The 27,629-nt window shown below is 34.9% G+C and overlaps 3 protein-coding genes and 1 long non-coding RNA gene across 4 annotated transcripts in view; 1 reads left to right on the top strand and 3 right to left on the bottom strand.

Moving 5' to 3' along the window:
* LOC117601645 (protein cortex) overlaps nucleotides 1-11,468 on the bottom strand; it is a 96,973-nt gene extending 85,505 nt beyond the window's left edge. The window contains exon 1 of the mRNA XM_034318664.2: nucleotides 10,862-11,468. Coding sequence (XP_034174555.1) covers nucleotides 10,862-11,053 — 192 coding nt within the window. The 5' untranslated portion in view covers nucleotides 11,054-11,468. The remainder of the gene's footprint in view (nucleotides 1-10,861) is intronic.
* A 1,071-nt stretch (nucleotides 11,469-12,539) lies between these two features.
* Nucleotides 12,540-19,168, bottom strand: LOC117601644 (poly(A)-specific ribonuclease PARN). Its single transcript, XM_034318661.2, has 12 exons — nucleotides 19,002-19,168; nucleotides 18,508-18,721; nucleotides 18,098-18,373; nucleotides 17,750-18,032; nucleotides 17,560-17,681; nucleotides 17,257-17,483; nucleotides 17,109-17,178; nucleotides 16,977-17,032; nucleotides 16,815-16,901; nucleotides 16,545-16,737; nucleotides 13,198-13,286; nucleotides 12,540-12,995 (listed from the first exon to the last, which is right to left on the bottom strand). Exons 1-12 carry the CDS (start codon nucleotides 19,018-19,020, stop codon nucleotides 12,898-12,900), a joined length of 1,734 nt encoding a protein of 577 aa, XP_034174552.1. The 5' UTR covers nucleotides 19,021-19,168; the 3' UTR covers nucleotides 12,540-12,897.
* Nucleotides 19,169-19,304: 136 nt separating this feature from the next.
* Nucleotides 19,305-27,220, top strand: LOC117601642 (uncharacterized). Its single transcript, XM_034318660.2, has 9 exons — nucleotides 19,305-19,851; nucleotides 20,014-20,774; nucleotides 20,898-21,087; nucleotides 21,176-21,345; nucleotides 21,467-21,759; nucleotides 21,847-22,078; nucleotides 22,171-22,363; nucleotides 22,916-23,467; nucleotides 25,113-27,220. Exons 1-9 carry the CDS (start codon nucleotides 19,848-19,850, stop codon nucleotides 27,155-27,157), a joined length of 4,440 nt encoding a protein of 1,479 aa, XP_034174551.2. The 5' UTR covers nucleotides 19,305-19,847; the 3' UTR covers nucleotides 27,158-27,220.
* On the bottom strand, nucleotides 23,513-25,114 carry LOC143305402 (uncharacterized). Its single transcript, XR_013062307.1, has 2 exons — nucleotides 24,790-25,114; nucleotides 23,513-23,721 (listed from the first exon to the last, which is right to left on the bottom strand). It is a non-coding gene; the product is annotated as an uncharacterized LOC143305402 (long non-coding RNA).
* Nucleotides 27,221-27,629: the final 409 nt, after the last annotated feature.

The raw sequence follows: 27,629 nt of genomic DNA on the forward strand, positions 1-27,629 counted from the left end.
CTCGCAATCGAAATCGTACATTTTCTATCTGTAGGAAAATTTTCGCGTACAAATTATAATAATTAAAAGTAGACGCAACATTGCTTTGTTAACTGACCGCCACAGGAGTTACGGTCAGTTAACGAGACGATACCATACTTTCTTCTGTAAAATTGATTTTTCACACCGAGACCCTTTAATAGCAGAATTATTAAAAATATAAACAGGTCTAATTGTACATAGTCACTGGTGCGAAATTGCAACAAGGAAAGTAGCCCGTCTGCAGCGGGCCTTATCCTGGCGATCTGTAATTCCCTCCCGTGTCTCGTCGCGAGATTGTCGCTCAAGCCAGCTCTGACTGTAACTTATTTACGCTAGACGGACACTTTCGCGCGCGACTTTCGCATGTGTCTAGTCAGAGAGACCAACTTAGATATCAACTTTTACGTTCAACTGAGGTAGACTTCTCTCGCGACCTCGCGATCTCAACCGTGAGAAAGGGCACGGCTATGTTCTCGCAGAGACACGCCGCGACTGTACAGACCTGCTTCGTTGTTATAATTTTATTCACGAACAGAGGGCATTTTCACTTTACCCCAGGAATGGTCATGTCACATATAAGTACTCGTACTTGAGTCTAGTTGAACGGGAATCGTACGAATCAGCTAAACTGAACCGTGTTTCAGAAAAGGAACAAGAGCGAATCGAATAATGGGATACTAAATTTAAAGATTTATTTATAATACAAGTAAATAGTTGAGTCGTAAAGAAATTCTCCATTGTTATCCATGATTTTTAACTATTTCTATGGTAAAAGGTCATCAAACTGTGAAAAGTGTGTGAAAAATGATCGCTGAACACCCGGTATGTTTCATTGATTAGCATTTATAAATGTAAAAATGGAAGGTTCGAATACTTTCGCGAGCCACTGTACGTCTCGGTATCGAAACGATCGGTTTTCAGCTGGTAGCTTCAGTTAACGAAAGAAACTAAATTGCATTTCGTTAAGCCGCCTACTTACCAATTTTGATTAGATCCAACGTTTTTCCTACGCGTTCCTTTTCTTATCGCTGCATTACGTTGAAACCTTTATATCACTGTAGACCTTGAATCGTGGTAGAGATGGACTTCCACAAAAACCGGCTCAACTTACCCGATCCTGAATCATTTCGTCACTAACAGAGCTACCTATTAAAAAGTTGCTTTTATAATGTTCAGCCGCGACTGGAATGGCAGTCAAAGGAGCACCGAAATCTGCCAGAATAATGTAGAGCTATATTGTATACTGTCATCCAAAAGTATCCGAATTCTTATAGCCAGTACAAAAGTGTTCATCCCTTAAAATAGAATAATTTCCTTCAATTTGATATAACACCTTGAGCTTTTTTGAAAAAAAAAAGACTAGAAAAATTAATTTAAGCTTATCGAAAGTTTTCGAATTCTGAATACTGGTATATAGATAGATACATTCAAGTATTCATTCTGTCCGAGTCCAACCGAGCTTTCCCGACTCCACTCGAAGCTCGAGTACCCGATATATCAGACTACCCGCACAATAGGGTAGGTGTCTCTTTCATTTCTAACATCGGCGCAATTGTATCTGATAAAATGTAAATTGGATACGAAGATCCCATACTTTTAGCTGACAGGGTTTATTGTATAAGAAGATTGATTCCGCATCGTCAACCTCAAATAGGGTAATAAAAATGAAAATATAAAACCGAGAGTCGAAATATCTTGAAGAACAGGTAAGCAAAGAAAATATGTATTGTTCGTACACCCTTGTTCTCGTTCTTGTAAATGAAATCGAGAGGGTAACGAAGGGCTTCGCACCCGACATATGTATATATGTATAAAGTAGCGGACCCCAACGAAGAATCTTCTTTTAATCTTTTCCCAAAGAAGTATAAAAAGAAGGGGGTTAAGAGGATCGTGTATGACACCTGGACGAAGTGCGTTTGATCCGGTCGGTCCAGTTCCTCGGCATAAAGATAACGGGCCATTACATTGAACGCGCGTATGGTACAGATTTTCGCCGTAGAACAAAACTAAAGATTCTCCGTTGATTCTCCATTTGCCAGCTCCCCCCCCCCCTTATGGTATCTGGTATCGTGGCAACGCGAGAAAGAGGGGCAGGAAATCAAAGAAGTCCGCCATGATAACTCGTGACTCACCCGAACCCAAGGGAAGGATTCAAACAACAAGGATAAAAAAAAAAAGAAAAAAAGAGAGAGAGAGTGGAAAGAGGTGGAAAGAGAAACAGGGGAGAAGACGGGAGAATGCACGACGTCGAAGAGAAACCACCCTTGCCGGTATTCGCACGGAACCCATGCGAAATTTCCTAACCCCACTCCCGAAATGGTATAAACTCGTTGAAGGGTGGCTTTTCTGCCCGCCTCCCTCGAAGCCGGCTAGCCCGTCGACCCTTCCTCCTTTCACTAGGGTAGCCAAAAGACGATGCTGACTGGCCATCGAGGCAACAACCCTGAGTACCGACCTATCCCCGGATAGGTTGAATCTCGTCGTGGGGACTGAGAAAAGGGTGTGGTCGAAGGTAGCGAAATTTATGCTAATCACTATAGCCTTTAAAGCCCTCGAAAAGCGCGGGTTTAAAAAAGAAGAAGGGTTCCCATGCGTAGCCTCTCTCCTGGCCAGCTCCATCGATTTTTCTCCCTTCTATGAACATTGCCGCGTATCGGCTGGTGATGTGTGAGTTTTCAGGGTGTAGGTTGGGAACGAAAGAGGAGAGTAGCCCCGGTACGTACACGCCAATACAGGCGATCCCGTAAACCTATACAGGAATCGTTTCGAGCGTTCGTATAGAGGGACGGCGAAGGTGGTGCGTGAAAACGAGAGGGATGTGCATGCGGGACAAAAATATTGCGTGCGTGGTCCCCGCAGTGTCGGACCGACGAAAAACTCGGCCGGGTAAGCGACGAAAAACGGGACGGGACGGGACGCGACGCGACGCGACGCGACCGATCGTCTTTCGCGGCTACACGTCGAATCCTTCGGATAGAAACTGGTCCTCTTACGCGGCACCCGTGTCGCTGTCTACTCGTCAATGTGCCGCGATTTGCTGATTCTTTAGTGGTGTGGAGGTGCATAACGCGAGGATGATCGCGAAAGCCCTCAACTGTTTTGTCGCCTTTGTCGATGAGAGCTGAACAAGGATCTGGATACGCTGCGCATTCGCACCTGCGTCTTCGTCGCGACCAACGGGAACGCATGTGTCGATATGACCTGGATGCACCGTACTGCATCGGTGTTGACGAGGAGTGAGTAACTACCTACGGCTTCGTAGCCCGGTGTCACTACAGATTTTTCCAACGATTCGTACGGATACGATGGCTCGCTTTTCACAGGACAATTGCATGCGGCATGCGGCATGCGCTATGTCCAACGAACCACGCTCCGACGTCGCACCAGATATTTCTGGAAAATCGTGCTCGTTTTACATTACGTTTATTCAGTGGGTGATTCAATTATTACGGTCTGATGAAACGAATTACACGTTTTATGTTTCCGGTGTTACCATCGCTTCGATAATTGTTGATTTAACGCATAGATAAACTACAATTCGACTACGTTTTCACTAGTGAACAGTAATAGGCATATTTATAACGGACTGTTTCATTTCGTTTTCGTTGTTCATTTATAACAGTGTGATCAATTGTTGACGATGCATAAGTTTGCTTTTGTTTGTGCATTTTTTAAAAAATGTACGCCGGGATGTATTCAAGTAAAGATGGCACGATGGAAATCTACCGAAATATGGGGTGCGGTGGGATTTTCCGTATTAAAAACACACTTCAAATGAAACTTTTTAAATATAAAAGTTAAAATTAATAATGCATAACAAGGATTTTATCATTTTTGCAACTATTAAACGTTCTTGTAAATGTATCCTTAGTGCGGCGCAAATCAGTCGCCACGATTTCTTCGTTGGTTCTGATAGTTTAATAAAAGAATATTTCAATTTGAAAGTTAATTTATATTAACACATTGATCGTTACAGTGACAATAGATATGTGCAGTAAAACATGTTGGAGCTCTAATTATTAAAGATGTGAATAGTCAGTTTTCTACATCGTATTATTAATATAATGCAATAATAATGCTGTTCAATTTTTGTCCTATTTTTCTTCTAATTACTCTATTACATTAAATTTGAAACGACGCGACGCGTCGGCTACTACTCACCAATATGGCAGTCAACGTAAAAGAAAATGAAAGTCAACTTGTGTTTCTCTGAATAGATTAATTCGTATACCTTTCCGTGTATTTGTTGTTTGTTATGTATAGTGTCAAAGTGCTAATTTATTACGTGAAGTATTGTAGATTAAATTTGACAACGAACCGTTTTACAAATAATAAAAAACTACAAAATCTTCGAAAATAATCGATGTTCTGTGCGGCATCTCCTCCGTAATAATTCTAATTATAATCATTGTAAAAGAAAATTGCTATGAGCTGATCTTCATTAACATAAAATTTACATTGACTATGTTCGCTTGAACGTATTAACATAATTTTCAAAATTACATAACTTTTTCGATTTTTTACACCCACTAATCGTAATCATGTCAATTACTCGATGGTACGACTATAATTATGTGTAATTATATAGCGATGATGACGGAAATTGAATCCTTCTCAAAAACCGCGATCAAGGGAGTCGTGCAAAAAGAGAGAAAACAGGAAAAATCAAGAAATTAAGCAGCATTAAAGTATTAAAGGCATTAAACGGTACACGTTAATTGAGCCGCGTAGAAGCTAAACCAATCAACCTCCATAAAACGAAAAATAGAGGAAAGGAAAGCGATGATGTTGCAAACACTATTCATCAAAATTTATCTTGGAGTTTACGATTAAACAAAGATTATGCAGTGAATCATTTGTAATATTATATTAATACATTTGTCGAACCTGATGCAAAGATATCGTTAGCGAAATATATTATCTGATTTTTCAACAATTCAGTACTAATTATTTGCCAAGGTATAATAAGAACGATCGATTTGACTGCTCAGAAGCAGCTCGAGTGCTCTTCCGGAAAACTGATTTAAATAATAATATTAAACAGCAGAACCGCGTTATATCTATCGATGCGTAAGATATTCGAGGACAAGGACGAAGTTCGGAAGAAGGACGAACGCGAAGGCAAAGCGAAGAAGACGAAAGATGCATGAACCGTGTACACGTCTGCGTAGGCACATAGCACGCGTGCAAATAATCGCACGCATAATGCACGCCGCTTGTGTGGGCCAGGATACGCGGCATGCCTTGCATTTACAATTCAATTTATATATCGTTGCTACGATAGTAACCGTCGAATAAATCCTTACCAGGGGGAGGATCCCGATGCGGTTTCCGTCACACGATCCACGTTTACTTCTAACCTTTCTTTACAATTGCAGAGTTGTCAGGCTAGGTTACTCGGTTAGAAAGGCTAGTGTGACGAATTTAGAGCTATTAATATATGAGACACTCGGTTACTCCGACATCTATAATGCAGTCTACAGACGGTGAAACATATTGGGATGCATATTCCGATATTTATTAGATAAAATTCAATAGTTCCAAAAATAATTCGTCTCTACATCCTCGAAATTGCCATCAGAATGGCTTATTCAACGATCAGGGTAGTATTCTGATTCTTCCATCGATACACGCTGCACCGATATCAATCTAAACAACGAAGTCTAGAAGTCGGTGCGTGTATCGCAACATGTTTCACCGTGTATATATGTACCGCTTAAGATAATCGAATAGATGATATAATCGAAAGTTTCAATTTCGAAGTCAAATTGTCTTTCGACGAATCGAACGATATCACAGGAGTAGTAAGTTAAATCATTCCTCAATCGCAAAGGTACGATTTCAGGGCGCACAGAGGATGCACTTACATTATGTCGCAATTATTGGCTGAAATAAGTTAATTAATAACCGATTCGTAGCCGTGCCCCTTGACTAGCAATTCGAACGATCAAGAGTTAATAACAGCCTCTCTAGACGAAAGACGGTAGTAGCAGAATTCACTGCTTGGAATTTTAATCATGCCAATTGCTTGGAGTAGGATGTTTGATACAGTACGTTATATTACTTCCATTTCTCGGCGAGAAGGAACAAAAAGGATATTTCTGGCTAAAAACGAACGTGCAATCAGTTCAAGATGGAATTAAAAAGATTACTATTCTCCGACATAAGTTATGGGCCGAAGAATGTACCGTGGGTGATCAAATTATTAGAACCACGGTATGAAAAATGGATTTTTCGTGTTTGTGTAGCAATAATTCTCCACTATTAATATACAAAAAAATACTTATAAAAATAAACAAGTACATTTAAAAGATTATATTTACACATGTATGTTAGTATTTCGTAACGCCGCCTTTTGCTGCAATTACTGCCTTAATTCTTTTCGGCATACTTTCGATGCACTTTAAGCAATTCATTTTGATTGCATTATTTCTAGCCCATACCTCCATCAAACGTTCAATCAATTGACATTTATTACTAATAATAAATATTTCCACAAATTTTCGATGGGGTTGAGGTATGAAAAATTTCTAGGCCAGTCAAGAACTCACTTTTTTCAACTATGTATCATAATTTTACAAATATCAATTACATCATAAAAAAATAAAAACTCCGTTCAACTCAGTTTTCATTTAAGAATTAATGATATTTATGTAAAATCATCAATTTATGCGAGTGACTCTAATAATTTGATCACCCACTGTAAATATGTAGTGTAAGGAACGATGACCAGAATAATTTTGTAAAGTGCATTTAATTCTCGTACACTGTTCGGATTTGATTTATCCGGAAGGAGGAACTTTGCTCTTTGATTCAATCAAAAAGAATGTAAAAAGGCTCCGATTGTTCTAGCTTGACAGATCTTTGGTACCGTTACCGGAACGTGTTTCCCCAAAGGTCCTTTGAAACAATAAAAGCGCGCATGATCAAACACATCCCACGTAATAATCGCGATGTCTGCCGGGGCTGTCCGATCGAAGCGAACGGCTTTTTCTAGTTGTCCACTCCCTTCTCCTTTCAAACACTCAATAGTTATCAAATTCATTATTTATCGGATACGTTTAGAATTTGTTCGTTCAACTTATTCACGTAGCTGAATGCCAGAACTGTCTTGCGACTTATAAGGTACGTAAGTACTCATTTGTTTCGATTTTATGCAATTCGCTAAGTTTAAAATATCGAGTAGAATACTTCTTTAGGAAGAATGAGGAATTGAATTTATTTACCTATAAAGAAAAAACTAATTGCATCAGATTATACCCCCCTCGAAATCTATATCTTTCGATAATATTAATTGTTTGGACGATATTCGCCTAAATAAGAGAAAATATATTCACGTAACAGCGATAAAAGTTTAAACAAATTCAACGGCAAAACTATAAAACACGTTTGAACGAAATGGCAAAATAAATTTGCAGATACCTCAGCAGTTATACTTCTTGTACACACTCGAAGGCAAAAACGTTATCGAGCTTTTACGATTCCTAATTAGCATCGTCACTTGGCAATTAATTACCAATAAGTCGTAAATGCAGCGTGTTTACTAACGCGACAATTCTACGAAACATAGAACGTCCTTAAGCCTGATGTATGCATCGATGTCATGGATATTCTATGGTTTCTTTTTGTTACCGTTACACCATAAAGCGTATGTGTTCAAGCGATACGACAATTTTGTAGGAGTCGATAATAAATTAGTAAGATAAAAAATTATACTTCGCAGATACAGTACTATTGCAAACTATTCGTAATTCCAAAAAATGTTTCGAGTAGAATTTACTTTATTTTGAGAAGGACATTTTTATTTCTCACTTAGATGGACATGCCCCCAAAATGAAGAATTCTAAAGAGGGTATCTAATATGAAATATACAAATATGTAACGTGTCCTAACAAAAGAGGGAGACCTCAGAAATCATTAATATTCGTTGACAAAAAGCATAACTGTTAAACAGTAAAAGTTCCCACGTAAGAAACTGAATGGTTTTTACGAATGTAACATACGTACGTCGAATTACATATTATTATTTAAGATTTCAGTTACCCACGCTGTCTCTTGGACCACGCTGTAACAAAGAGAGCTGGCTCAAATATATCAAGGGTTACATTAAGAAACTCGATTAGAATTCAGCTGGTAGTGGGGACTACTACTTTTTGGAATTTAGTTAATAAGCCAGACAGGACGCTCCCCTTGTACGGAGCTGCTACCTTCGTGGATCTCGTTTCCATTATGGCGTCCACTACCTTAGCTCGCACCATGCTCATTTACTCCGTGCCTCTACTGTCCTACCTGGCCACTTAAATCACTCCATATTCCTACGTATTTCATGCTTGCTAGGCCACGAAGGGAAAGGGTGTCAGAAGAGGTGGCTGATTCAAGAAATGATCCAACAACGGGAATACTTAATGCGAGCTCCGCTAGCACCCTCCTTCGTACTTAAATCAATCTTACCCTCCGCGAATTAACATTTCAGAAGCTACATATGTAACTATACATTATGTTCATATTTTTACTTGCCAAATTGACTCCACGAACAATTTCACCTCTATTTCATGCGCGGTGTAAAAGAAAAATAATCAAAGTAATTAATTGTTCAAGGGGTGACATTAGAATTTATATTTCGATTCAAGTGTATATTTTATGAAAAATCGGCCTGCATTTAATGAAACACATGACGTACACGTCACTCTTTCAAAATGCAAATTTCATCTCCGTCGTAAATATTAAAAAAAATTGAAAACTCGTTTCAGACAAGTTATCGAATACGTAAATCGTTCGGTCAGAGACAGCTCTATGAATAATACTTTGGCATGTTACAAGATAAGCAGACTGTTAGTCAATCAGTTATTACTTCTGTAGCGCAATGTAATAAATAAGTATGGCAGCAGTCAACTGGTGACATTATAATTACCTGGTATTTCGAGCATACAACGTGCCCTCAAAGTATCGATGTTAATTTACATCCGTCCAGATCTAGGTCTCTGTTCGTACCTCCGGCGAAACTGTACCGCGATCGACGCGAAATCGGTAGATAATAAGATCGATAAAACAACAGGGAATTCTATGATTATTCCGGGTGAAAAATGTCCAGGCATACCGTGTACTTACGCGTTTTACAATGGCAGAAATTATTCACCACTAAACTGCTTAATGCTTTTCATTCCAGAAAAACGATGCCAACAACAAGGAGAGTAACAATACAAATAGGATGAAACGGGGAGCCGAAGATCTACCAGTCCAGTTATGGATGCTGCCCTGTACGTAGGCACCGGTTAAGGCTGAGGGTGATTTGGGCCTTAGTGGTCCTGTGGTGGCTGTATATGAATCCTACTGGCCTGCTAAGTCCCAAGTTACCTTCAGCACACGCAGCAATAAACACGCGATTCCGACGATGGATCGCAAACTCGTGTTCGCCGGAATCCATCAATCTTAAAATCGCGTAAATGAATCAAATATAAATTGGAATTCGTGATATTCGTAATCTTATCAAAAGTGGGTGGCTGATGCTAGCGAATGAATTTAGTGAAAAAATAAGAATAAACTGCGATAAAGTTGAAGTTTCGAAAAATCTCTGTGCAATGGATTTCAACCAAGAAGAATTCGTATAAATCAGAATTAAAAAGATGATCAATCTATTGGAAAGAGTGCTTAGACGTTATAGAATATTACATAAACAAACGATTTTTGTCTGTTTTAAAAGTAAATTGAGGTTCGACAAAATTCCGGTTTGCATTTGATCAACCTTCGTATCAACAACAATCAAGCTGTGTTTTTGTGAACGATTGATTAGTTGAAAGAGCCGTAGTGACAGAGCGATACTGGTCGCAAGTCGCGTTTGTTTTCAATCCCAATCGAAAAGAAACGCTCATCTAGATAAGAAGTATTACGCGGGGGGAACAAAATCGTATCATTGTGTTGTGCTGTTGAGCATTGTAAATCTTGTGGCTTATAGAACTCGAAGAAATCATAACACTGAAAGGCAGTATATTGCAGCTAATATAAAGCCGCACGCTCTTCTAGGCTGCTTTCTGTTCCTACATTTTAAAGTATTTCAAAAACTTGTTTAAACAAAAATGAAAGAAATATGAAATTCGTAAAAATTTTCGATTATATAATTCCATATGCTTCAACAGCATAACAATGCGACGGAGTCCGATGGATTTCAGATAGAAAACTTGCTCTTAATACAAAGCTTTCATCTTGAACGAAAATAAAGTAAGCTAACTTTAATTTACTTCAAAGGTATGCATGTAAGAAAAGCTAAAGATACGATTTTATTTCAGGAATGAAAATCTCCAAATCAGTGGTTGAGTTCGTTGCGACAGGGTTGGGGTTTCTATGCGGCATGTGCCTTGCTTTCAAAAAAGGAATGCCCTCCGAAATCCCAAAAATGTCCAACGCTTATCATCGTTAGCAACTTTGTAAATCAAGCTTGGAATCGAATCAGACTTGGCAATGGTGTGTTTCGATATAAACTTTGATTTAGACTACCTTTTGAACGTCGATGCTAGCGGAAATTAGGTTAAGATAATTTGGAAACATAGATGAAGGAAAAATAAATATTATTTTTCTCTAAACGTAAAACACGTACGTCGTTCGTATTTCTCGCATCGCTGTATAATATTACAAAGAATATTTCATTAGAAAACTATTTGAATCGTTCGTATGCCAATATGGCTGCTTGACTATCGTGCTGTCTTTGTCTCTTCAAAACAAAAGCGCCAAGGAGAGACAAGGATCTATACTCATCTGTAATTTTTCAGTTTCTCCGTACGATTGACCATTAATATAAATAACACGAACAGGTAAATGTAGAAACAATTAGACACTAGGTACTTACCGGTTCGAAATTTTGGTCCAGGAGACGCAAACGCGGGAACCTAACAGTATTTCCACGCAACGGTGTCGTCTCGATATTTTCGCTACCTTGAGCTTCTGGGTTTTCAAAACGTAACAGAATTCTACGCATCTTGTTTAACCGTAAATTTTCATCTAAATTCTGCAACCACGAAAACAATTTCGAATTAAACATTATTTGTCTATGAAACAATCTATTATATGGTACAATAAACGTACACTTCTGGTCATAAGTATTATAAGTAGCATTTAAAGCGAAGAAGTGACTTAAATTCCTACCGTGCACATAATCTATAATTCATTGTTTAATAGTCCAATAATTTAATTTAAACACACGCGATGCCACGGAACGATAAATAAATAAATCTAAATATTCCTGAAGGTAAAATTTAAAATCGTGACGATCTGATTCTCACGCAGGACGACGACCTACTGATAATAACAAGTCCGAACTGAGTTTAAGGAACGACGTGAAATTCGTCCGAATGCCAGAAAGCCGAACAGATTTGTTTACTCACAGCAAGACGAAGGAGATTAGGTTGTATCATACCGAACGACCGAATTCGAAATAAAGATTTCTTTGTAAATATTGGACCTTCACGAATTTCTGTTATAAAAAAGTAATTACTAGTACACATTTACACTCGAAGTGGTACAAAATATATAAAATAGCGTAAATGTACAATCATATCATATTATATTATTATTATTATTATATAAAGAGACAGCGTTTGTTTGTATGTACAGAAAAATTTCAAAAACTACTTAACCGATTGATACCAAATTTTAACAGTATCTTTCTTGCCTTCTTTGGAATGACATAAGCTATATTATTTTAATAAAAATTATATTACATCCGCGTAAAAATACGTAAAAATATGTTGAGCGCTCAGCGCTCTGAGCCTATGCCCGCTATTCCCTAACTACCGCTCCCAACTGCTAGGTAGTCTGCCCAAAAGATAACTCACAAAGTTTGCATGATATATACGAGTCCGTTTCGACTGGTGAATCGTTTATTTTCGTCTTTATAGACAGCGTTTGTTTGTATGTACAACAAAATTTCAAAAATATCATTGAAGCTACTATCTTAACAGGACCTACCCAAGCGAGATCGCCCTTTATGTACCTTGCATACCTATGATCCCCAGCGACTTACCGTTTGCAAATCCCTATTAAAGTTTCTTTTGCCATAACAGTAAATAAAGCGCAAGGACAGACATTTAAATATATAGGACTCGACTTACGCTCAGATTTTTTTTCACGCGGACAATTATATGTCGGACTTTCGAGAACGAGTAATTCCAAAAACCAATTTCTTTTACTACCAAATGAAAAAGAAAACAACAAATAATGTTATATATTCTGAAGTTCTATAATATCACTTTTCAATAAATCCAAATTCTACGCATATGATACGCGGGCGAAGCCGTGACGGGGCGCTAGTAATGTATAATTATTTACAAAATTACTTTTAATATTTTGTAAGTTAGCTATTATTATTTATAAAATTCTGCAAACGTTGTAGTAGAAAATTAAATTTTTAATCGATTATTATTTAATACTTCATTTTTCCATGTTTGCCTCTACAATTTATGCAAAATTTTACAAACACTATATTAAAAGTTTCCAAAACAACTTGTATCTTTTATCATTCATATTTATTGAATAAATATTATTATCTTAAATTACATGTCATACTTTTTTCACCTTTTTCCAATACTAAAATCCATATAGCTCCGTTGTGTTGTGACACACATTCTTTGATAACATATCAAAAGTTTCTTTTTGATTGGAGTATCATCCCATCCAGTTAACAATTTTCGACAACCATCGATTCGACGTAACAATAGTGTTCCCTCTTACCCTAGTCAACTGGTTCATTAATCTTTAAATGAGATGTTTGGATCACGATAGATAGGACTTTTCTCCGTTCACCAGATCTAACATCACTGGGTTCTTTTCTTTCGGGAGTCGTCAAAGAAGACATGCCAATTGGATATTTCAGTTGTTTATTTACAATTATTCCCATGAACGAGCTTCGGCAAACGCTTTTTTCATGTCTGATTCATGAGCGGCGTCCATGTCTGTATAGCCTTTCCGCTTTCGGCGTCGTTTTCCTGTGCAGGAAAAATAAAAATGTGAGACTTGGGTAGAAAATGAAATAATAGAAACTGACTAATTTTGATATTAAAATGAAAAAATAAAAAAAAAGTAAGGAAAGGGAAAGAAAAATTTGAAAGTTCTAAAAGATGAAGAAAACCATTGTTCGCCATATTGTAAGGGTAGGAATAAAAAATAACGATAATTTGCGATTATTACCAGTAGCTACTTTCCAACCATCATCGGCCTGTTCTGTCTTCACCCCGTTCATTGGTAGAGAACTTTTCTCCCTTTTTGCCGGCACACTCCTATAAAAAAAAAATGTAAAATATGATATATTAGTTATATAAATTCCTTTTTCCATTTGCAAAAATACTGTCGGTTCACTTCGATAATTCCGACCCTCTGTTCAGATGACCGATATGCACCCTGCACATTTACAGTGGCCACATCGCAGAAAAAATTAACACAATTACATACCATTCAATACATATTAACAATTCCATTGCAATTTAAGAATGCCTTATATCTCAAGGTATAAATGAAATAAGTAATTATTCGAATGCATTCAAATATTTATTATTTTAACAAAGTAAAATCACATTGTTAGTTCTAAAATTATTTATTCCAGTAGTAACACTTAAGTATCGTTACTGTAAAAATAAAGTTAACATTCAATAAAATGTTGTAAGCATGGGCATAGTCTTCCTAATTTCTGCCCATAAATGCTCAATTGGATTAAGATCTGGATTTTGCGGGGATGTTTCCGAAATGTAAGGTACATTATACAAATTGAGTCACCTAATATTATCACCTTCATTTCAATATTATTACGTGTAGAAAATTATAAGTTAAAGTTGTATGGTTTTAAGGAAGACATAAGATGGGTCAGTAAAATGAAATTTAAAAACCGAGATGATTATACTCAGATAAAAAATATAATAAAATTTTGTTATAAAAAAACGCATGTTCTCATTTGAGAAACCAATATTCAGCTTCAAAGATTTGAAGCTAGTCTATAAGTAAAAAAGTCTCGTTTGATCCACTGTATATCCTCCTTAAAATAATACACTTTATGTTAATTCATTTTTCTCTATAAACAATATTTACAAAATTCGTAATATTAGGTAACCCATTCAGTATATTCCGAGTAACATCGTCAAAGGCGAGTAGTAATGAGTCTTCTCATCGTTCGAAGAAGTTTAAGCACATTTTCTCGGAACGGCAGTCTCATTGCCACGGCAATCACAGCAGTCCTGTAAAATACAGTTACTCCCATTAATATTTCTGACATCGTACCATCTCCGATTTTGCTGCTTCATTTATGTTATCAAAATATTAACATTAATTGTACTTTGTGATTTCTAAACTTCTTTTTATCACTATGGTCACGTATATGTATTTTATGAAATCAATGATCCTTGTAATTAATATAACATTTGTCTTATATCGAGTTTAATGACAATGAGACAACTGAGTGGTACGGAGTAGGTAAGTATACATGAGTTTGCATTTGCCTGTTACCATTGTTCTCCTAAACACTTTAGGTTCCAAATAATTTTTATGATTCCAAACAACCAGGGAGCACTGCAGACATAGCTTTTTAGAAAATTTTAATTTTGCTTTTAATTTATAGTAAATTGTAATTTTGTAATAAAGATTAAATAAATCAGAAGTTTAGTTAATACCATATGCATTCTTATTGATAAGGATCTTGAAACTTATATTTTAGACAGATATTCTTCGCTTAAATATTAATACTTATGAGGCTAATTGTATGTAGACTTCTTATTTAGCCTTGAATGTAGTTAGCTCGACCTTCGAACACCACTAATTAATCATTATGGGTTAATTTTTAAAACAATACTTACAGTTTCCGACGCCTTATACATTTTATTATCAATGTATAATATATTTGTACACTTCTGGAACACTAGAAAAAATGCAGTTTTGCCCCCATCGATTACCTAAGTATCACACTGTACGTCGCTGAAGTTTTATTGAACACTACTACATAGAATTAATGATTTATGTTCATGATTTATGACTCAAACTATTCATTCTTGTTTTGTACAATTACATACTAATATATAAAGCCAATTTGTATATTATTTGACAAAATTTATTTCACATCAAATAACAAAAAAAAAAAAAAAAGAAAGAAAAAAAAATAAAACGGTTGCATAGTGGATGCATCATGATCATCGATTAGAAAATCTTCATTTGATCACGTTTTTTTTTTCGTTGTTAACAAATACTTTATCAACTTGCGCGCATAATCGAATATTCTACAGGTAACCGAAAAAGTTATTAAACATCTAAACTGAATCTTTGTACATATATTAATAAAAAATAATAATAAAAAAGAAAGGAATAACGATGGTCTTCTATTCTTGTAAAATCGCTTGAAGATGCGAGTTACAGTTGTTAAGTCAGCAAAACAGTAAAGTGAAGAACGAATCGCTACCATGATTAATTGAAATCGTGGTCACATTTAATGGTTAATTTTCACCATTTTGACGATGAGTAATTAAATCGATATTGTAATAATCTATATCCAGTATGCATACAAAAAAAAAGAGATTGACATAAGTGGAGAAAGGAAAAACAAAATGTATGAAAGGAATTGATTGTTGTAATGGATAAATAGGAAGAGATCTGGAAAAATGATTATGTGTAATTAATAAATAATCCACATAAATACGGCACCAAAAACACAATGGTCGCCCTTCAAAACTAAGTCCGCGTGCAGTACGCCAAATTGTTAACACAGCATCCAATTCGATGAAATCTGGAAACCAAATAAAGGAAGAACTGAACTTAGAATTTTGCTCCTGGCATAAAATTCAACGTTTGGAATTAAAATCAAATGAAAATATCAAAATCATACGAAATTTCGAAGCTGTTACGTAACCAATCATGGAATCGATAAAAATGTTAATAATCATTTAACATAATGACCACTCCCCTAAAGGACCTTTTGTTGAAAGCGCTCTGCGGTGACGACTACTGTTCCCAGTTGGATTATTTAAAATTAAAAATTCTAAAAGATTTATTTGTAATCCTACGAAAAATAATTGATTAATAGCTTGAGTCATAAATCACAGAAATTGCCGAACTTACTAAAGGTCATCCCTGTTAGTAACAATGTAAAATTGGAGAATGCCCAATTTTTATCCTAGTAAAATCTTTTAAGATCCTAGTTACGCCAATGCGTAGCATCGACCTTTGCACCATATTCGAAACTGAAAATAAATGTGGCCAAAATGGACCACTAGATTCCCTGTTTTTGTTACTTTACTATATCAGAGACAATTTCGTTGCGAGCGCTTTTCAGCAGCGTCGAAATTGATCAAAGAGAATTATGACGATTGAGTAAAATATATAAACAAGAAGCGATAAATTAATCGAACAAGAATTCTGTTTATAATACTTATTAATACTTGTGGAATGAGAAAATGATTTATTGAAATTAGAACGTCAAATTCCAATTGCAGATAGGAATAATGAAATCTTGAAGAGAATATAAGATTATAAAATATATGTAAATATTAGTATCTACTTACTCAAATGAAGATAATTTTCTTTTTCGTTCTCCTGTACTAATGTTCACGTCTAAAGATGATTGGTATTCGGCGTACCTTTGTATCGTATATGCACTTGTTTTACAGAGATTTTTCACTACCGCATTAACTTGTTCGCGACGATTTAGTCCTACGTATGCTGTCGTGTCGGATAACCACGACACGTATACACCTCCTATAACACAATTAATAACACTTTTTATATTAAATAAGTAAAAATAAATGAAAAGTTAATCGTGACATAACACTCACCAAATGGACTAAATAGCTGGCATATGTCACTGAGTTTCCAGTCTTTTGGGAATGTTAAATGGAACACATGATCTCTGCTAGGATTTGCTAAAATTAAATCAAGAGAATACATTAAATTTATACTAAGATTTAAGCATAAAGAAGTGATATAAAAAAACTTACGATCGTCTCCAATGAGATTTATATATGGAATATCTTTTAATCTTGCTATAATGAGTCTGTAAATAAAATAAAAAGTTTTGTACTATCAAAATATACATCAATTAATACAATATAGAAAATAATTGCACTCACTTGTTTAAGAACGGGTTAAGCAAAGGCGAATCCGATAGAACTACCGAAACTTCAGGTGTTTGTAAAGTGCCTAAAATAATAAATATTTTATAAACAAATAGGTTTTACAAAAACGTGTAAACTCTATAAAAAAATATCAGCTGCTGACCTAAGTAATCCGATAGTGCTATAAAACATATTCCAGTAATATATGCATCATAACCTGCCTCGTGACATTTTTCAGCTAATGTCGAATAACTTCTACCATCGACGGATTCTACTTCTGGCATTTTAAATGGGGATTTACTGATTGTTTCTAGTAATACATTTAGATTCGACAATGGTACGTGTTCCCTAAATTGTGGCGAATGACAAATTATTTTTGTGTCTAAGATCCTGCAATGAAATTATCGTGCTTATATTGTTTGTTTCATACGTATCTAAAAAATAAAAAATAACGAAGAATGTTTACTTAGGGAACAAACTATGAAGAAGCGTCTTAAATTCCAAATAACTTTCCGGTAATTGTCCGAAAAATTGATGGACTATATGACAGAGATCTAACAGCATATTGTGACCAACTATTAACTTTCCCTGCAACAAAGATATGTTTCATTATATGACACATCATTTATTCTTCATAATTAATTACCGAAACTTACACAGTCTGCGATTTTCCTCATAAGCATACTTAATCCAACAGCTTGCTTAATCTCTAACTTTTCTTTTTCTTTTTTCAGAATGTCCTTCTGTTCCTCTTCTTCTTTAGTTCCTAATCTTTGTATCGCAAGACTGCACCCAAAATTATCCATTCTACTTTCAACTTTCAATTTATTCGGCCACCTTATCTTTACTTCTTGATGCACTAACCGTCTAATGTAAGCATTACACTTCTCTATTAACAATTCTTCAGTTTCAGAAGTAATAAACTCTTCTATCCTTGAACTAAAACGAACCGCAATTTAATTTTAGCCAGTTTATCAAAATAGAAGTACTGCTAATGATTTTACCAAATATCCTCAATTTGAGGTCTATCATCGTCTGAAATAGGTATTAATTCTGGTGTTTCATCCTTTATCTTTTGCTTTTCTTCTAAACGTCTTGTTAACTTTTCTTCTTCGATTACAGTTAGATAAGGAATACCCAGTTTGAAAAGTTTGTTAAAATCAAATCCTTGACTAGCCAAAAACGACATACATGAGGTTTGACACATAAATCTGCAATCAGGCGCTGCGCGATTTAGCGGCCGCGGAAAAACGTAAAAGTTGTATGAGCGCTGATTGTACCTTAAAAAAGATGTAATAATGAATTAGCTTGAACTCAATTTTTCTATAGCTCATATGAAAAGCATGAATTAATTTCATATTAAAAATATTTAGTTTTAATGCAAACTACATGTAAATGAGAAACAAAAACATACTTATTTGTTTCCTTATTAAATGTAAATACAGAAAGGCCAAATTGTATAAGAAGAAAGTCCATTGATCCTGCTCTCAATTTTGCATAATATTGAGCAGGTGTATCAAAGGCACCAGCATCAGGTCCTGAATTAAGTCCTGTGAATTCTCCATCAATTCCAAGGAAAGAGGCATTTTTTAAAATGTCATCCAATTCTGCCAGGACTTCTTGAAAATCTGTAAAAAGTTTTATTCTACAGTAGTTTGGGACATACGGTTTTGCTTAAATAGAGCTTTGTAAATCACTCTTTGATTCCATTGAGATGATGTGATAATCATTATCAAAGTGATTGCATTAAGCAAATAATAAATCTTAAGGACAAATAGCTGTAATGTTAAATGTAAAATAATTCAATGTTTACACAAAAAACAGAATGTTTACAACATGTAATTCTGTTCAGAATCATCACAATGGCTAAAAGTATAAGCTATATGTTTAATTTTTTTTTTCACTCACTTGAAGAAGTTACTTCCATTGTTTTAATGTTGTAATTACCAAGCTTAACTTATAACAAGCATCTCCAATTTTCTATCTGGAAGTGGAATTAGACGCACAAGCTAATGGAATCCATCAATTCTACTTACGTGTTTTCTACTTAACCATATTAAATCAGTAGATTAGAATGAAAACTTCATCAAGAAGAATTGTACTACGGATGGGACGCCATCTGGAACACAATGTATTTAAGTATAAGCAAGGTCTTCTTCAACAGAATTCTTATGCATCTTAACAATATTTAATTCGATAAGGATACAATAAAACTGTTTGATATAAAAAAAATAAAACTGCTTATTAGTCCAACTTATTTTATAGTTTACAAATTGAAAAATGTAACGTTATGTTATGTTTTGGATTAATCGATTATTTTTGGAACGCCATTTTCGTTATTGCCCCTCGCGCGATTAAATTTTGCTTAGCGTAAAACGTAGCGGTGAACTAAAGTAAAGATTTTGTATAATCTTGCAACCAACAGATTATAAAGGAATTTCGTGAAAATAAATTCACGTTACAACGCGATATATGCATATATATAGTTTTTTACGTGGTAAAAGATTATTTTTTATGAATACTGTGGTTTAGGTAACATAATTATGATGAACCAAGAGGGTATAATAACAGTGGAGTATCCGATAAAAGCTTCAATTTAATTCTATTCATTGATTAACTATCTATATATATGCGTCAATTGCGTAATAAATTACTTATCAGTATTGCATACAACATCAGTATCATTTTAATCCAAGTGTCATTTGTCTTGAAAATCATAAAGGTGGAAATTTTCATTTAAAGATTGACAACAAAATGGGTAAGTATTTACTTTATATCTCAATGTTTCCTGTAGTTTAATATGAACATCTTCAAATATCCAATATTGTAGCATACCATTTTTCAATTTTTAGTCATAAAAATCTGCTCTGTTTAAAATAGTTAATCTACAGTATTAATGTGACTCATAAATGTGTTATAGAAAATTCAGGAGAAGTTACGATCGAGGGAGAAAACTATGAGGTAGTAGATGAATGTCACGAAGAAGAAGAGGCACTTAATATTGCACAAAATAAGTGTGCAGGTAATAATGTTAATGTGAGAAAGCAAAATACAGTTGTAGCACTTCCTAATGATAATACACAGAATGAAAATATGGAACAAAATAAAGATGTGATACCAATAGATTCTGTGAATAACTCATTAGTAGATAATTCAAACATTAAGAATAATGTTACAAATGATACGATTAGCATTGAAGACAACACAAATGATATAAGTAACATTAAAAATGATATAAGTATCATTGAAAACGATAAAAGTAACACTGAAAATGATATAAGTATTATTGAAGACGATAAAAGTAACACTGAAAATGATATGAGTAACATTGACAATGATACATTAAATACGGAAGCTAAATATCCACAACAATCAAATGTGGAATCAATTGATTTTACAGCTGATATTAATTTAGATCAACTAGATGAACAAAAAGATATAACGGATGAAGATGTTTTACTTCACTTAAAGGATATTGAAGATTTGGATACTTCAGATTTTCAAGGACAAGAGGAATGTGATCAATTAATAGATAAAAACGCATCTAGTTCAGACATAGAGATAGTTACTGAAATAATTAAAGACAATTATGTTAGTCAGCAGATATTTGATGACAATAAGAAAGATCTTACACAAGAAGCAATGAAAGAATCTAAAACGAATGACTGGTATAAAAAGAAGGTAATACAAAATATGAATATCAGTATCTTATAACATGTACATTTCATAATCTATCAAATTTATTACCACATAATTAATAAAATTATTAAGTACTTATTATTTTAATTTTATAACTATTTATAGCTTGCTGAAAAAGAAACAATTGTAAAAGAACGATTATCAAAAGTTGCTAGAGTTTTGGGAATTTCTTATCCATGTTATGAAAAATGGTTAGAGGGGGAAGAAAAAGCAAATGGTTCTGCTCTCTGTAAGTTACAACCAACTCAACCCTGTCGCTTGGATAAACCATACGCAAATCGTTGGAAATTCGTCTGTGAGTACTTTCGTAAAGACTGGTAAAATTAGTTTTGTCAAATGTTCTCAAAATATTCTCAAAACTTTTTGAATAATCATATGTCTAGGCGTTAAAAAAAAGGCACAAGAGCTTACAAGCAAGACAAATAATGTTGATGCTGATGCTACTGATAATAAAAATATAGAAGCTGTCTGGAAATTGGAAGCAAGTACTGTATGTAATACTAATACAAACAATGAAGTCGAATTTCCACCTTTTGTCTTGCGTGCTGTAAAGGTATATTTAATTTTTCTCTACAGCATAATACATTTATTTTTTTTTTAATTTACGTGCACATATTCGCAGTATGCGTTCAAATCTACTAATGAAGCTACCAACTTATATTACGTTTCTATAGGTATTTGAAGAGTTTCTTCAAACAACAGAGCAATCAAATGCACAAAATTCTAAAAATGAAGACTTTGCTGATGATATATCTTTGAGACCAGAAGTGAGAAAAGAAATTAACAACGAAGGAAAACAGGAGTGGCTGGGGTTATTAGTACGTTGCAACAGTATGGACGAGCTTATGTTATTTGCGACTGGTAAAAATATTAGTTGTTCAACCATGGATCGTTTGAAGCAAGTTTATGAATCTGGAGCTGGAAAAGATTGCAATGTGAAGTCCCTTTATTGCAAGTCTATGAACAAGTAAGTGTGTTTCATAAATTTCGTAATTTGAAACCGACATTAAATCGCCTGAATTTTATTAAGAAACTTTATTCTTTTTCATTTCAGATGTAACGATACCGTTGTCACGGACACAACATTTTTAGTGGGATCAGAAGCTTTAGATGAAGTTGTGGGTGGGTTAAAAATACAACTTGCACCTAAAACAAACTTTTGGTCAAATACTGCAGGAGCGGAAAATGTAACAAATGCGGTAATAGAATTACTTGTGCCTACTCCAAAGACAACAGTACTTGAAATAGGTTGTGGCATTGGTCTTATTGGATTAATGATGGCATCCGTGAGTATACAAGTTACATTTTTACTAAAAGTCGTTTTATTTTTATGTATTTTAATATTGTTATACATTAAAATTATTTTAACTTGACATAGAAATGTCAACAAGTTATAGGAATAGATTCTCCTTCTGAGGTAGAAGAAGCTGAAATGACGTGCGAGTTGAATAATATAAAAAATGCTTCGTTTATTATGGGAACTCCTACGGAAGTGACAAATAAAATTATCGCTGCAGTGAAAAATCGTAAAGCATGTGCAGTAATTAATGCAAATACTAATATTGGCCGAGGTTTGTATCAAATATATTGTATATAAATTATTTTCAATCATTTGTTGATAAAAGTACTGTTTTTATAAAATATTAACAAATTTTAAAAAATTGATATTACTACAAAGCTTTTTTTCAGAAAAATTATAGGGAATTATTTACTTTAGCGATTCCTCGCCGATTTCGATGACCTTGAAATATGTTGTCAAGGTCACTCTCTTGAACATTTTTTCTCAATACATGTTACCACCGCTCGGCCTTCATTTTCGAAATATTTGTAAAAACAGTTTTGTCTGAATTAGCCTAAATAAATAACCTAACTTAACTTAGTACATCATTTATTATTTTTGCGAATGTCTCGAAAACGAAGACCGAACGGCGGTAACGTGTATAGAGAAAAAAATATTCAGAACAGTGACCTTGACAACATATTTCAAGGTCATTGAAATCAGTGAAAAATCGCTAAAGTAAATAATTACCAAATTTCATTTTCCAATTTACCTTAAAATAATCGTTACACATTGTTTTATCAATAGTAAAATATATGTATACATGTGTATTTATATTTTATAGCTACTGAAGTAATGACATGTCTCAGAAAAATTCCATCTCTTAAACGAATAGTGATGATAACTACATTGACTAAACAGTCAGTACGTGGTATACTAGAATTAGCTCGACCAATGGATAATGTTAATGGACTACCATTTATTCCTGTTATGGCGCGCGTAGTTGATACTTTACCTGTTGGTCCTCATTTTGAAGCAGTTATTTTGTTACAACGACGAATGATAAATAAAGTTAATCAACAATGGTTCCAAAAAGGTTTAGAGGAAAGTTTCAAGGCATCAGATAGTAAAAACAATCATGAACAGGCAAATGAACAAAACGCAAATAATGCAAATAAGAAAGGTGTTAAAACACAAATGAAAAAGAATTTTAATAAATCACTGATGAAATATTCTTCGAAGAAATCAAAAGCTTCATTAAAGAAAACGCTTTATACAATGAATACTGAGAATCCTGTGAAAAACGTTTTCAAAGGAAAGCGTTCACATTCCCCTGATAAAGGAGAAGTACCTCCAAAGAAATTGATGAAAAAGTTTAACAAATCTGGAATTAAAGGTAAGCTTTAAAAACTATTTAAAATGTAGTTAAAACGCCAAATTACTTCTTCTTCTTTTGGATGTTTTACGTCGCATCGACTGCGAGGTCATTGGCGACGGATGTGTGCTTAGGCGTTATATTTCGTTGAATACGTTTATCTCCTTGAGGAAGTTTATGGTATCTCTTACGTGGTCCTGGGCTGTATGGGCTGTGTCTGGTTTTGAATATACAGTGTGTCCCGTGTTTTAATGAACAAACTTGGGAAGCATATCCTACAAGTGAAAATAAGAAAAAAATGTTATTTGAAGTTTGCTCTGAAACGCTTTATTACAAAGTTATAAACGGTTTGGGTCTTCGATGGTTCTGTTGCTGGTTCCACCAGTTGTTCTTATGGTATTTCAGATGTTTCAGTTTCTGATGTGTTCCTATAAGTCCGTCCAACGAAACGAGTCAGTAAATGTAAACAAAACAGCGTGATGTTCACGTGATGGATGTTAGCGGCTCTTACTATTGGCTGTCAATTGTCGAGTTCAGGGCCAACTTTCGGCGGTCTTTTGCCGTTGGCCCTTGCTTGGAAAGCCAGGAGGGAATTTGGCGTTTTTCAAATACGCACACCGCGATCATAACAAATTCCTGCATATAGGGTGCGCAAAAATTATTTGTCATGATTTTGGGAGATGACTACACCTATTATTATTGTTCCAAAAGAAGTAGCTTTTCATATTTTAGTATACAGGGATCGATATACCGTAAGCCGATCCTGCTTCGCGCCTGAGAATTTGTATACATTTACTGACTCGTCTCGTTGGACGGACTATAGTTCCTATTTATCGACCATTGTAGTTGAGAGGTGGCGTTGGGGATTGGGTTAACATTGGTTTTTGTAATATTTTGATTTGATTCTTTATATGTAAATACTCTGGTTCGGTCATTCCGGCTTTTAGGTAAGATATTCTTGAATAAAGTCAAACGTTGTTTTGTTTGAATGTGTTTTCTATTGTTGAGTTGGGTATAATAGGAGGGACGTTGGATAAAATTATTCGTTGAGCCGGTGCTAGCATAGGTTTTATTTCAATTGTATTGTTGGCGGTTAGGAAAGTCACTGATTTCTTTCTATCTAAATGGAGACATACTCTGCCGTTTGATATTCTTGATATGAATTTTATTGATTTCGGGCCTATTATCTTTCCTACTGCACAAGCCTGTTCTTTAATACTAATACTTAATACTTAATACTCTTCTTTAATACTAATGCCGTCTATTGCTTTGGAAATAATGACTTGGTTTTTGGTGGGATTAGACTCGTATTTTGCATTGTGAGCGTAAGATTTGTCTGGTACCGAATTATTTTGGGTTGGGCTTTTTCCCGTTGTGTGGTTATGGATGAGATGCCTCTGGACTCAAAAGTCTCGTTTGTTTACTGGTGATCCATTGTTAACGTTATGGTTGGTTTTATCCCGTATATGTTTATACGGGGCCGGTTGCCGTGAAGGCACTAACACCGGTGTCTCGTTTGTGCCACTTTCACTGAAACACACTTACACTGTGTATGACACACGCGGTGATACTGTTATCATAACACGTCTTTGCGGTCGTCCGGTCGATGTGAGACTCGCCAAATTACTGATTTTCTGTTCTTAATAAACTTTTGTTATAATTGCAGATTTACCTATGAAAAAGAAAAAGGAGTGGATGACAGAAAATTCGCAATTTCGTCCCAATCCTTTATATGAAAAAAAAATGCGGGAACCCAAAGAGCAAACTGATTTAAGGGAAAGATTATCTAGTAATAGGTTTGATACAGATGTTGCTCAGACTGTAAAAGAGCATCAGGCACTTTTAGAAATAGCAAAAGAAAAATTAAGTGGACCAGCACCGACCGTTGATGTAAATACTGCTAAACAATTACAAAATATGTTAAATATGGTTTTAGAACAAACGAATAAACTCCAAAGTCAACTTCCGCGGTCCGTTTGGGATCGTATCGCACCACCAGAAAATGTAAATTTAAATCAAAGGGAAAATAAACAAGACGATCCTCTTTTGAAAGGTCGTTATGTTCAAGAAATGGGTTCTCAGGATATTTTAATTACAGCACCAAACAAGAAGTTTTTAGTTAACGAAGAACTTACTTTAAAACCAATATATAAAAAACACAATATACCACCGTTAGAACCAAATATAATTATGCCAGTATCATCAGTAATTAATCACAGAGAAGAAAGATCTTTCCGTATGACGCCAGAGCAATATGAAGCTGACGTGCGCCAACAACAAGCTCAAGAATTTTTTAACAGAAGCCGTTGGTCAGAGATGGGCAATATAAAGAAATCAGTCTCACCTATGAGGAGACACATATCCCCAATGAAACATCGAATAACTCCTCCTGAAAGACTTTCTCCAAAACGTCCGTTATTGTCTCCACCAAGACGTCCATGTTCTCCTCCTAGACGACACTTTTCTCCTCTTCGCCGTCCCCTGTCATCAATGTACAGACAACGTTCTCCCCTGAAATGTCAGACATCTCCCTCAAGACGACCTTTATCACCACCACGACGAACTGAGATGCTCCTAAATCGACCGATGTCGCCATTAAGACGTCAGATATCGCCATCGCGACAGCAAATGTCTACTATTAGATCAACTATGTCCCCTTCTAGAAGACAACCATCGCCAATGGGACGACCAATATCACCTCCTAGAAGACAAATTCCTTCTCCCGATCGAATGATATCTTCTGGTAGACAAGAATTGTTACTTTCTAGGCGTGGAGGATCACCGCAGAGATTTTTAATGGAATGTCCTCCGTCGCTATCAAAAAGACCGCAGTCCCCTCAAAGAGGTCAATCATCTCCACAAAAATATACAGATGACTGGGATATACCAAGTAGAGGAGCAATTGAACAAGCTACTTGGTCCCGACCCGTTGAAAGGGTACCCCAACAAAATGTCTGGCGAAATGAAAAAGGTATAACATCTATTAACAGTTGGGAACAAGCTGCATGCAATGAGAGGCAGCGGAAATCTTTCAATCAAGAAAAGTGGAATGCTAAAGATCCTATTCGTAATGATACATGGTGTAGTAATGAAAATAATTGGAGTTCTCAACAATCATCCTCAAAAGCTATGATGAAAGAAACATGGTCATCCGGTTTAGATAATAGATGGTCAAACGCGTCGAATATGCCGGGAAGTAGTAACGAGAATTGGAATATTCGCGGGAAAGAAACTTTTACTACGTATAAAGAACCTTGGATAGATAATAAAAATAAAGTTCGATGGGAGTCATTAAATGTTAAGGAATCCTGGAAACACTGCGATAAAGAGGATGATTTACCAGAGGATGCAAAAGATCCTTGGGGCGATGATGGCACTTTAGATTTTAAAGAAAGATGGCAGAAATTTGAAACTGCCACTACATCGTCAACGTGGACAAGAGATAACGAACAACAGGGAGATATGTGGTCAAAAAACAAAGATAATTGGCAAAACAAAGGATCATCTTTCAGTAACAAATCTCAGTGGCAAAATAATAGCGTTCAAAACGTTGGAGAATCACGTTGGCTTTCTCAAAACGATATGGACATGAAACCACAATCAAGTAGTACTTGGAAAAGTGGGAACAATGTAGGATCTTGGCAGTTCCAAAATTCTAATTTTCAATCACAGCGCCCTTTTTCCACTTCTCAGTTTAAAACTTCATATTAAGATTTTTGTTCTATAAATTAATCATGTTGATTACAAATCTCGTTTTTTTTTTTGTTTATTTTTCCAAATATTGTTATCATTATGTCACTCTATTGCATGGGTCACAAAGGGGAAATTATATATTTTTTTGTTTCAGTTCAAAATATATTTTAGTTGTATGAAATAAATAGCAATTAATGCTTAAAATACTTATAAACTTACTATATTTATTATGGTAGATTATGTCCTACGAGTTGATGCAAATGATTTTGTTTTTAAAATGATTTCTTATTTTCCAATTAAGAATAATATGAATATTATTATTATTATTATGTAATAAATACAGAATTTATAGTTTAATGTGCTATTGCAAAGTTAGGTAACGGTGTTTTCTGTATATCTCCTTTGAGACTATGTAAAGAAGTAAGTTTATATTGTACTTTTTAAATAAATTGCATTTACGTAAAAATATAATTGATTTAATTTGTAAAAA

Source organism: Osmia lignaria, chromosome 6 (assembly GCF_051020975.1).
Source record: "Osmia lignaria lignaria isolate PbOS001 chromosome 6, iyOsmLign1, whole genome shotgun sequence".
In the NCBI taxonomy this organism is placed as follows: Eukaryota; Metazoa; Arthropoda; class Insecta; order Hymenoptera; family Megachilidae; genus Osmia; species Osmia lignaria.

Excerpts from the sequence above, each read along its gene's own strand:
- LOC117601642 (XM_034318660.2), top strand. Across the intron at positions 20,775-20,897 it reads ATGACTGGTATAAAAAGAAG|CTTGCTGAAAAAGAAACAAT; the intron begins GTAATACAAAAT and ends AACTATTTATAG. Across the intron at positions 23,468-25,112 it reads TAACAAATCTGGAATTAAAG|ATTTACCTATGAAAAAGAAA; the intron begins GTAAGCTTTAAA and ends TTATAATTGCAG.
- LOC117601644 (XM_034318661.2), bottom strand. Across the intron at positions 18,033-18,097 it reads CCTCAAATTGAGGATATTTG|TTCAAGGATAGAAGAGTTTA; the intron begins GTAAAATCATTA and ends GGTTCGTTTTAG. Across the intron at positions 17,682-17,749 it reads TGAGGAAAATCGCAGACTGT|GGAAAGTTAATAGTTGGTCA; the intron begins GTAAGTTTCGGT and ends TCTTTGTTGCAG.